This window comes from Felis catus, chromosome D4 (assembly GCF_018350175.1).
Source record: "Felis catus isolate Fca126 chromosome D4, F.catus_Fca126_mat1.0, whole genome shotgun sequence".
Taxonomy (NCBI): Eukaryota; Metazoa; Chordata; class Mammalia; order Carnivora; family Felidae; genus Felis; species Felis catus.
Window position 1 is genome coordinate 81877014 of NC_058380.1, and position 12598 is coordinate 81889611.

Consider the following 12598-nt stretch of genomic DNA (forward strand, 5'->3'; position numbering starts at 1 on the left):
ATCCTCAAATCAATCAATGTGACATCATGTTAATAAAAGAAAGGACAAGAACTACATGATCCTCTCAATAGATGCAGAGAAATCATTTGACAAAATACAGCATCCTTTCTTGATAAAAATGCTCAAGAAAGTAGGGCTAGAAGGATCATATGTGAAGATCATAAAAGCCATATGCAAGAGATCCACTGCTATATCATACTCAATGGGGAAAAGCTGAGAGCTTTTCCTCTAAGGTCAGGAACACGATAGGGATGACCACTCTAGCCACTGTAATTCAACACAGTATTGGAAGTCCTAGCCTCAGCAATCATGCAACACAAAGAAATAAAAGTCATCCAAATCGGCAGGGAGGAAGTCAAACTTTCAGACACCTTTGCAGACAACATGATACTCTATATGGAAAACCCAAAATATTCCACCAAAACCTGCTAGAACTGATCCATGAATTCAGCAAACTCATGGGATATAAAATCAATGCACAGAAATTGGTTGTATTTCTATACACCAATAATGAGCATCAGAAAGAGAAATAAAGGAACCAATCTCATTTACAATTGTACTAAAACCCATAAAATACCTAGGAAAATACCTAACCAAAGAGGTGAAAAATCTATACACTGAAAACTATATAGAAAGCTTATGAAAGAAATTGAAGAAGACATTTAAAAAATGGAAAAATATTCCATGCTCATGGATTGGAAGAATAAATATTGTTAAACTGTCGACACTAGCCAAGGTAATCTACATAGTCAGTGTAATCCCTATCAAAATAACACCAGCATTCTTCACAGAGCTAGAACAAACAACCCTAAAATGTGTATGGAACCAGAAAAGACCCCCAAATAGCCAAAGTAATCCTGAAAAAGAAAACCAAGGCTGGAGGCATCACAATTCCAGACTTCAAGACGTATTACAAAGCTGTAATCATCAAGACAGTATGGTACTCGCATAAAAACAGACACTCAGGGGGCGCCTGGGTGGCGCAGTCAGTTAAGCATCCGACTTCAGCCAGGTCACGATCTCGCGGTCCGTGAGTTCGAGCCCCGCGTCGGGCTCTGGGCTGATGGCTTGGAGCATGGAGCCTGTTTCCGATTCTGTGTCTTCCTCTCTCTCTGCCCCTCCCCCATTCATGCTCTGTCTCTCTCTGTCCCAAAAATAAATAAACGTTGAAAAAAAAAATTAAAAAAAAAAAAAAACAGACACTCAGATCAATAGAACAGAATAGAGAACCCAGAAATGGACCCAAAAACGTACGGCCAACTAATCTTTGACAAAGCAGGAAAGAATATCCAATGGAATAAAGACAGTCTCTTCAGCAAATGGTGCTGGGAAAACTAGACAGCGACTTGCAGAAGAATGAACCTGGACCATTTTCTTATACCATACACAAAAATAAATTCAAAATGGGTGAAAGAGCTAAATGTAAGATAGGAAACCATCAAAATCCTCGAGGAGAAAGCAGGAAAAAACCTCTTTGACCTTGACCGCAGCAACTTCTTACTCAACGTATTTCTGGAGGCAAGGGAAACAAAAGCAAAAATGAACTATTGGGACCTCATCAAGATAAACAGCTTCTGCATGGCAAAGGAAACAATCAGCCATAATAAGGCAACCTACAGAATGGGAGAAGATATTTGCAAATGACATATCAGATAATGAGTTAGTATCCAAAATCTGTAAAGAGCCTATCAAACTCAACACCCAAAAAACAAATAATCCAGTGAAGAAATGGGCAGAATACATGAATAGACACTTTTCCAAAGAAGACATCCAGATGGCTAAGAAATACATGAAAAAATGCTCAACATCATTCATCATCAGGGAAATACAAATCAAAACCACAATGAGATATCACCTCACCCCTGTCAGAATGGCTAAAATTAACAACTCAGGCAAGGGCAGAGGTTACTGAGGATACGGAGAAAGAACACTTTTGCACTGTTGGTGGGAATGCAAACTGGTGCAGCCACTCTGGAAAACAGTATGGAAGTTCCTCAAAAAATGTAAAGTGGAACTACCCTATGACCCGGCAATTGCACTACTAGGTATTTATCCAAAGGATACAGGTGTGCTGTTCCAAAGGGGCACGTGCACCCCAGTGTTTATAGCAGCACTATCAACAATAGCCAAAATATGGAAAGAGCCCAAATGCCCATTGACAGATGAATGGATAAAGGCAATGTGGTTTATATATACAATGGATTATTACTCAGCAATAAAAAATAATGAAATCTTACCATTTGCAACAATATAGTTGGAAGTAGAGTATATTATGCTAAGCAAAATTAGAGAAAGACAAGTATCATATGACTCCATTCATATGTGGAATTTAAGATACAAAATGGGAAGCAAAAATGATATAAAAACAGGGAGGAGGACAAAATGTAAGAGACTTAAACATAAAGAGGAAACAGGGTTACAGGAGGGGATGTGGGTGGGGGGTGGGCTAAATGGGCAAGGGGCATGAAGGAGGACATTTGTTGGGATAACCACCGGGTGTTATATGTAGGGGATGAATCACTGGATTCTACTCCAGAAATCATTATTGCATATATGCTAACTAACTTGAATATAAATTTTTTTAATTAAAAAACCAATAAATAAAATAAACTTTAAAAAAGGAAAGAAAATAAAACCTTTAAAAAATGTAAAACTATTGACGAAAATAAGCAAGTTACAAAAGAACACAAAAAATATAATTCCAATCACATAAAGCACAAAAACATGCCTAATCAGACCATATATATTTTAGAGTGATATGCATAGATGGTAAAATTATAGAGAAGACTACAGGAATACTCACAACAATGGTTTCCTCTAATAGAGGAGAAAAGGAAATGTGATCAGAGGGGCACAAAGGGGGATTTTAAGTGATAGAAATATTATCATTCTAATATACTGTTATAATATTAAATGTGAAAGGAAAAAGCACGAGTATTATCTTATTATCATTCTTTAATACCACATGTATGTTTTCTGCGTAACACTTTTGTATGTAAAACAGACTTACGACAAAGAAATATCCAAAGATCCCCAGCATCTTGGCCTTCTGTGGATCCTATATGTTGATTATGTATCGACTACTGGGGTCCTAGAGAATAAGAATGTCCCCTCTACAACATGACATTTGAAGGCAACAATGGTGACCTCCAATATATTTTTTCCCTCTTATTTTCTGCCACCTACGTTTCATCCATGAGGACTAGGCTCTTATTAGAAAGTGTGTACTCCACGATGGGGAAAGGCTGACGATGACAAACCTGACCTGCACTTCATCCAAGGGAAAAATTCCAGAAGTGCCTCCATGGATCCCAGCCCCAGTCTCTTTGAAAGGGGGCATTACAGACATTGCTGGGACTCAAGGGGCCACAGTCTAGAATTGCCTCATCTTGTCTCTAACGAGGAAGCCTGTGATTGGGTCTCAGGAGACACCGCCTGTGAATAGTCAACAGTTCCTCCTGGGTATTCAGTCTGTGCTGCTCCAGCAGAGAGGGAAGGGCTCCGTGGCTCCAATCATGTCTTCCTGGGGAGACAAAGGAGCAGGGAATCCAACATCCATGGTGACAGTGTCAGGGATTGAGGTTGAGCATCTCCAGGTAAGCACCAAGGCACAGAGATGGGGAGGAAGACCACAGTCTACCAAAGGCCTGGATGCACACAGGCACGCATGTGCAGACACACACACAGCCCATTAGAGCTTCTTCCTTTTTCTTTTTCCCCTTTTCTTTCCTACATCCGCCCATCACTTCCCAGTTCTCCTAATCTCCATAAAGAGAACCTAAGTCCAGTGTTCACCAGGTACTTGCTGATCCAGCCTGAGGTCATTATGGAGACAGAGTCTCAGGCTACCCTTCCTCAAGTCCACAGTGACCAGAACATAGCACCAGTGCAGCAACAAAACCTGTGGACATCAGAACTCTGCAAACAGAAGAGCACTTGATTAATAAAGGGCGCATCGTTTTCGTTTTCTTCATGGACTCCACCATCACAGCTCTCGGGTGGGCAGGTGTGGTTCCCAGAATTGCTCTGGGCTACTATCATAGGACTACGCACACTCTCGTCCGCCGCCACCATTCACAATGCACCAAACCTGTTCACATCCTTTTTCCTTTAATTAGAGTCAGTGAATAACTATATAAAATATAGTTATTTGTTCCCATTGTATTGTTAACGATACCTGGGCTGTTCCTGATTAAGTTATTTGCCCAAGTTGGGGCACCTGGGTGGTTCAGTAGGTTGAGTGCCTGACTCTTGATTTCAGCTCAGGTCATGATCCCAGGGTCATGGGATCAAGCCCATGTCAGACTCTGCACTGAGCATGCAGCCTGCTTAAGAGTCTCTCCCTCTGCCTCTCTCTCTCTCTCTCTCTCTCTCTCTCTCAAAAAAAAAAAGTTATTTGACCAAGTTTACATGGGGCTTCCCAATGCCAAAGCAGAGGCTTTGTCAGTGACCATTCTGAGCAAAGATATAACCACCCAAGGGCAGTGATGGTGATAATGATGGTGACTCTCCCCTCACATCTCACAATTCTCAAGCCCACCTCCTCTCGGGCAGGAGCCAGGAGCAGTGACACAGGAGCACCCTCATGTACTAACAACAATAACAATACTAGCTAATATTTACTGAGCACTTAGTATGCACCAGCCTTGGTCTAAATATTTTACAACCATTGCCTAATTTTACCCTCACTACTCCCCACAGTAAACTCTACACTTACTCATTTAAACAGATGTGAAAATTGAAGAGCAAAAAGGCAAAGTGACTTTCTCAAAATCACACATAAAGAGTGGGGAGATTTCATCAGACCTCAGAAAAGATGTATTAAGAAACACACTCCACGAGTATGACACTGCCACATGCTGCCCCGGACCTTTCAGCACATGCATTCTTTCACACCATCAGAGACATTGGTATTCCTCTTTTCCAGTGCACATCATGACATCATGAATCAAAGAATCTTCAAGATTTCATAAAGTTCATGAAATCTGGTTTGTGAAGACAACCTTCATTGACCCAGTATTTATCACCTCAACAAACCTATCAGGCGGCATCATTCTCTGCATCTAAACACCAAGAAAGCAAACTCCAAGGGGGCATTTACCAAAGTGAAAAAAGGCATGAGAGAAGCAAAGTTATAAGTAAGCAGGTTGTCTGATGTAAACCATTGTACTGTGGGACCCGGGCTCACATTTCTTCAACTCCTGTCAACAATGAAGTGACGATCACCCCTTAATGGAGGCGAGCCCTTCCTTGATGTTATCTCAGTAGCTTCAGTGATTCTATGAAGCGAGTACACGTTGTACAAACGAGGAAACAGAGACTCAAGGAGCTTAAGTAACTTGCCCAAGAGCACACTCAGAGAACAGCAGAGAAAGGATTCCCAGCCTGTCTCTAGACTCCAGAGACTGTGATCTTTTTTCTTAATTTTCTTAATGTTTATTTATTTTTGAGAGAGAGAGAGAGAGAGAATGAGAATGAGTGGGGGAGGGGCAGAGAGAGAAGGGGACAGAGGATCCCAGCCAGGCTCCATGTGGACAGCTCAATGTGGGGCTTGAACTCACGAAATGTGACACCATGACCTGAGCCGAAGTCAGGCGCTCAACCGACTGAGTCACCCAGGTGTCCCTTCAAAGACTGTGATCTTAAAACATGCCACTGGCTGATAGTGAAGTTGATGATGATAATGAAAACAGCACTCCCTTCATTCACAAAGTTCAGTTAACAGTTTTCATATCTACGTTAATTCACTGGAACAGTCTTCAAACACAAAGACATACAGCACACCTGGCACATCTAAAGACTTTTTCTTCCATTTCTCTCAGTAAACACTCACACACTCACACACAGACAGGGTATCTCGTATTGCCCACTATCTTAGGATATGCATGACCCCAAAGGACTCCACAGTAGAGCATTAAGATTGAACAAGTGTTCTAAAGTTAAAAAAGGAATTAATCCTGGAGGGAGTCAATCCAGATGAAAACCAGTTCAGCCTCATTCAGTCACATGTAGGGCAAGAATCTAGAAACCAAGTACCACCCCCTACAATGCCTGATTCCATAGTCCACAGTCCTCATATTTTCCTTATTTGCCCACCCTGCCATCATAGCTGCTAGTGAATCTCAGTAACCTCTTCAAGGAATAGAGAAAGACCAAAGCTCTAGACTCTGTAGTATTCACAGCCTATCTTTTTAAGCAAGATTCTCCTCCAATTTCTCCTTGAAGGAAATCAGCAACCAAACCAGCGTCTCTGACTTCCTGCTCCTGGGCTTCTCTGCACAACCTGAGCGGCAGCCTCTCCTGTTCGGACTCTTCCTGGGCATGTACCTGGTCAGCGTGTTGGGGAACCTGCTCATCACCATGGCATTGGCTCTGACCAGCACCTCCACACCCCCATGTACTTCTTCCTGGCCAACCTGTCCTTCATCGATACCTGCTTCACCTGCACCATTGTCCCCAAGGTGCTGGCGAACATCCTGACACAGCGCCATGCAATCATCTACACTGGATGCCTTGTGCAGATGTACTTCTTCATGGCGTTGGCTCTACTGGATGACTTCCTGCTGGCCGTGATGGCACATGACCGCTACGTGGCTATCTGCCTTCCTCTCCACTATACCACGATCATGTGTCCCCAGCGCTGCCTGCTGCTGGTCGCCGCATCCTGGCTCTGCTCCCACCTCCTGGCCTCCTCGCTCACCCTCCTCATGTCTCAGTTCTCCTTCTGTGCCTCTCATGCCATCCCACACTTTTTCTGTGATCTTCTCCCTCTCCTCAAACTTGCCTGTTCAGATACCCAGATCTTTCAGGTCATGATGTTTGCTGAAGCAGCCCTCTCAGGTGTGGTCCCTCTCACCTGTGTCCTGGTCTCTCATGCCCACATCATCCACACCATCCTCAGGGTCCCCTCTGCTGGGGGGAAGCACAAGGTCTTCTCGACCTGTGGCTCTCACCTGTCAGTGGTTACTCTCTTCTACGGGACGCTCTTTCTGGTGTATTTCCAGCCCTCATCCACCTATTCAGCAGAAATAGGAATGGTGGCATCTGTAGTATATACGATGGTCACCCCCTTGCTGAACCCCTTTATCTACAGCCTGAGGAACAGGGACATGAAGGGGGCTTTGTGGAGACTCTTTGGCTGGGGAAGATGTTCCACATCATAAAGAGTCCTTCCCCATAGCAGAAGCCCAGACTTTTGAACATGCCTCCTTCCTAGGACTTGTCCATTGTAAATCTGAAAGACTCACTTTCCTGAGTTGGCCTTACAAGCAGATGCAAGAAAGGGAAGACCAACTTTGCAGGACTGGAATAGGACTATCTGGCCAAGGACAGAACTGCAGCCTGGGGACAGGGAGTGACCACAGTCCCTCTGACGTGACTTGATAAACGGGCACATGCATCTAAGCAGATTCAGTCTAGGGTTGGAAACATCCAAAGTGCCAGGCAACACTTGGCTTCTAGGAGAAATCTCAATAGGAGTGCAGTGTAGGCTTATAAATCCTTCCCCAACAACAAGAGGAGAGATCTAATGCACAACACAGCCATTATAGTCAACAATACTGTATTATATACTTCATAGTTGCCAAGGTGTTAGATCTTAATAGTTCTCAACACACAACAAGAAGTGATAATTAGGTGACATGATAAAGGTGTTAGCGAATGCTAATGTAGTAATCATACTGTGGTATATAAACATATCAAACCTGCACTATATGCTAACTAATTTGGATGTAAATGTTTAAATTTTTTTTAATTAATAAATAAAAAATAAATGTATCAAACCAACACCCTGTACACTTCAAACTTACACGAGGCTTCATGTCAATTGTATCTCAATATTTTTAAGATAAATTTCTGATACAAAAAATAAAAAGAACGAAATCCTGGCAAGACAAGGCAGGTCGGGACCTCAGTCAAGTCACTGGGCTTCAGGGACTAGTTGTGACCCTGCCTTGGAAGAAACCCATTCATAGGGATTGGCCTTACCGTGAAGAATATGAGGCAGAATCTGTGTGGCCTGGAGGACAAAAATATTCTGGAAAAGGAACGAAGGCACAGAAAGATTAAGAGATTTGTCCAGTATCAAACATCTGGGATTCGATCTTTGTCTCTGGCAGGTGACTTGGGTTTTTTTATTTGTTAGTTGTGACCAGTCTTTATTCTTTACTTTTTTTTTTTTTTTTGAGAGAAAGAGCACACATGCACACGGGGGGGAGGGGGGGGGTGCGGACAGAGAGAGAGAGAGAGAGAGAGAGAGAGAGAGACAGAGAGAATCCCAAGTAGGCTCCATGTCCAGCAGAGAACCCAACGCAGGGCTCAATCTCACAACCTGAGTCAAAATCAAAAGTCAGACACTCAACCAACTGAATCACCCAGGTGCTCCTCTTTACTTTTTAAACTCTGGGGGCGCCTGGGTGGCACAGTCGATTAAGCGTCCGACTTCAGCCAGGTCACGATCTCACGGTCTGGGAGTTCGAGCCCCGCGTCAGGCTCTGGGCTGATGGCTCAGAGCCTGGAGCCTGTTTCCGATTCTGTGTCTCCCTCTCTCTCTGCCCCTCCCCCGTTCATGCTCTGTCTCTCTCTGCCCCAAAAATAAATAAACGTTGAAAAAAAAAAAGACTTTTATTAAGTCCTTTTTATATTAAAGATTTAAGCTCTATTCTTTCTGGTAGCACAAACTTTCAACAATCACCTTTTCTTTCTTTAAATATTTGTTTGTTTGTTTGTTTTTGAGAAAGAGAGAGTGCACACGTGTGAGGGGCAGAGAGAAAGAGAGAGACAGAGGATACCAAGCAGGCTTACACTGAGAGTGCAGAGCCTGATGTGGGGCCTGAACTCACAAACCGTGAGATCATGACCTGAGCTGAAGTCGGATGCTCAACTGACTGAGCCACCCAGGTGTCCCTCCCCAATCACTTTTTCAACCTTCAGTTTTCTTTTTGATTTCTTGACATCATTAAGTTTTCAGTTTATATACATGAAACCAATAAAATAATTCCTCCTTGTGACACTTCTGCTGGAATTGTTAGAAAATCCTTCTCTATGCAGCGCTCATGTGAACAGCGAGTTGTTTTTCATTCCAATATAATATGTTTTTTTAATGACAGTTTTATTGAGATATAATTCATTGACCATAACGTTCATCCTCTTACACTATACAATTCAGTGGTTTTTGGTATGCAGCATGTTTTTTTCTTTTTTAATGAAATAATATATGACTTCTAGAATGATATCAAATACCGAAGTGGGTCTCTCCCTCACATCTCTCTTACTTTCTCCAGGAGTTTCCTGTTCCTTTTGTGTCATACAATTATTTAAAAATAAGATGCTGACTATGTCTGAACTATCTTTCATTCATATGTACCATTCGCACTTCCACTCAGGGCCTTTTTTTCTTAATGTTATTTTCCCCTCTGAGGCACCTTGGTCTGCTCCAGGCCCACACAGCTTAAGTCCCATAACATCTGCAAAAAGTATCCTTTCACACCAGCCCGCTCTAGCCACCTGGGCGTGTACTCATGACCATGAGATCCTGACCTAAGCCGAAATCAAGAGTCAGATGCTTAACCGACTAAGCCACCCAGGTGCCCCTCACTTTTGCCATTTCTATTCAACATTGTACCAGAGGTTCCAGCCAGAGCGATTAAGAAAGGGAAATAGAAGTCATCCAGATTATAAAGAAAGTTGTAAACCTATGTCTATTTGCAGATGACAGATGTTATATATTTAAAGATTTCCTTGGGGCGCCTGGGTGGCTCAGTTGGTTAAGCAGCCGACTTCAGCTCAGGTCACGATCTCGCGGTCCGTGAGTTCGAGCCCCGCGTCGGGCTCTGGGCTGATGGCTCAGAGCCTGCAGCCTGCTTCCGATTCTGTGTCTCCCTCTCTCTCTGCCCCTCCCCCGTTCATGCTCTGTCTCTCTCTGTCTCAAAAATAAATAAAACGTTAAAAAAAAATTTTTAAAAATAAAGATTTCCTAAGGAATCCACCAAAAAACCCTATGAAAATTAATAAACAATTCAGATTTGACACAATCTTTATAAAAATATCAGCTATCTTTTTTCAGAAAATGACAAGCCGATTCTAAAATTTACACAGAAATTCAAGGGACACAGAATGGCTAATATATTCTTGAAAAAGAAATGCAAATTAGGAAAGATGCACATCTCCTGATTTCAAGCCTTATTATAAAACTGTAGTAATTAAGATGATGTGGCCCTGGCACAAGGCTACATCAAAGGGCTAGAATTGAGAGTCCACAAATAAACCTTCATGTTTACGGTCAGTTTATTTTCAACAAGGCTGCCAGGCCAATTCGACAGGGAAAGAATACTATTTTCAACAAATGGTGCTGGGAAACCTGGATATCCAAATGCAAAAGAATGAAGCTGGGCCCTTACCTCAAATACAAATATTAATCAAAATAGGTCATTGACCTTAATGTAAGAACTTAAACTACAAAACCCTTAGAAGAAAACAAGGGAATAAATCTTTCTGACCTTGGGTTAGTCAATGGTTTCTTATATGTGACACCAAAAGCATGAGCAGTAATAGAAAAAAAAATAGATAAATGGAATTCATCAAAATTAAGAAGAAGACTATGACCAAAATAAAAACACAACCTACTGAATTGGAGAAGATGTTTGCAAATGATATATCCAACAATGAGTTAATATCGAAAATATATAAAGAACTTATACAACTCAACACCAAATTAAAAAACAACAATAATCTGATGAAAAATGGCCAAGGAGCTGAATAAACATTTTGCCAAAGAAGACATCCATATGGCCAACAGACACATGAAAAGATGCTCAGCATCACTCATCATCAGGGAAATGTAAATCAAAATCATAATGAGAGATCACGTCATACCTGTAAGAATGGCTAGTATTGAAAAGACAAGAAATAACAAGTGTTTGCATGGATATAGAAAAAAGGGAACCCTCATGCACTATTGGTGGGAATGTAAATTTGTGCAGTAACCGTGGGAAACGGTATGGAGCTTCCTCAAAAATTTAAAATAGAAACACCATATGATCCACTAATTCCCCTCATAGGTATTTTCCCAAAGAAAACAAAAACACTAATTTAAAAAAATATATATATGCACCCCATGTTTATTATAACATTATTTGTAGTAGCCAAGCACATGGAAGCAATCAATGTGTCCATCTGTACATGAATGGATAAAAACATGTGATATATATATACAATGGAATATTACTCAGCCTTTTAAAAAGAATGGGATCTTGCCATCTGTGATAACATGGATGGTTCTAGAAGGTATTATGCTAAGTGAAATAAGTCAGACAGAAAAAGATAAATGCCATGTGATTTTCCTTACATGTGGAATCTAAAAAACAAAACAAATCAACAACAACAAAAAAGAAACAGACTCATAAATACAAAGAACAATCTGGTGGTTATCAGAGGGGAGGGTGTGGAGGATGGGCAAAATAGGGGAAAGGGAGAGGAAGATTCAGCCTTCTAATTATGGAATGAGTAAGTCACAGGAATAAAAGGCACAGCATAAGGAACGTAGTCAACGGTACTGTAACAGTGTTATATGGTGACAGATGGTAGCTACACTTGACTATAGCGTTGTTGAATCGCTAGGTTGCACACCTGAAACCAATGTAACATTGTGTGTCAACTATACTGCAATGAAATAAAAAAAGCAGCCAACCCGTTGAAAGGGAGAAAATCTATGCAAATCATATATCTGATACTTGTATTAAGAATACATAAAGCACTCTTACAATTAACAATAAAAAGACAAATAACCCAGGGCGCCTGGGTAGCTCAGTCAGTTGAGCACCCGACTTCAGCTCAGGTCATGGTCTTGCAGTCTGTGAGTTTGAGCCCCACGTTGGGCTCTGCAATGACAGCTCAGAGCCTGGAACCTGCTTCAGATTCTATGTCTCCCTCTCTCTCTGCCCCTCCCCTGCTCATGCTCTGTCTCTCAAAAATGAAATAAACATTAAAAGTAAAAAGACAATGGGGCGCCGGGGTGGCTCACTAGTTAAGCGTCCAACTCTTGGTTTCAGCTCAGGTCATGATCTCACAGCTTCGTGTGTTCAAGCCCCACATCGGGCTTTGTGCTGGCAGCACAGAGCCTGCTTGGGCTTCTCTCTCTCCCTCTCTCGCTGCCCCTGCCCCACTCATGCTGTCTCTGTCTCTCTCAAAATAAATAAACTTAAAAAAATTTTTTTTAAGACAAATAACCCAATTCTAAAATGGGCAAAAGATTTGAATAGACATTTCTCCAAATAATATACACAAATGGTCAAGCAGCACATGAAAAATGTTCAACGTTGTGAGTCATTAGGAAAGTGCAGGTCAAAACAGCCAGATACCACACTTCACTTCCACCAGAATGGCTATACTCCAAAAAGGGGGCAAAACCAAAATCTTGGCCAGGAATGAGAGAAGGGCGAACCCTCTTACATTGGTAGTCAAATCGTAAAATAATGCAGCCACTTTGTAAAACAGTAGGATGCTTTTGCAAAAATTAAACACAGAGTTACCATGTGAGGAGGTGATCCCATTCCCAGGTGTCTAACAAAACATGCCCACGCCAAAGCCTATACGTGAAAGT

The 12598-nt window shown here is 41.8% G+C and overlaps 1 protein-coding gene across 1 annotated transcript; it reads left to right on the forward strand.

Annotated features, from left to right (window-relative positions):
• The first annotated feature begins 3515 nt into the window (after positions 1–3515).
• On the forward strand, positions 3516–7163 carry LOC101087883 (olfactory receptor 1G1-like). Its single transcript, XM_019815553.3, is given in 3 exon segments — positions 3516–3596; positions 6226–6370; positions 6373–7163. Coding segments are annotated over 3 exon segments (1017 nt in total).
• Positions 7164–12598: the final 5435 nt, after the last annotated feature.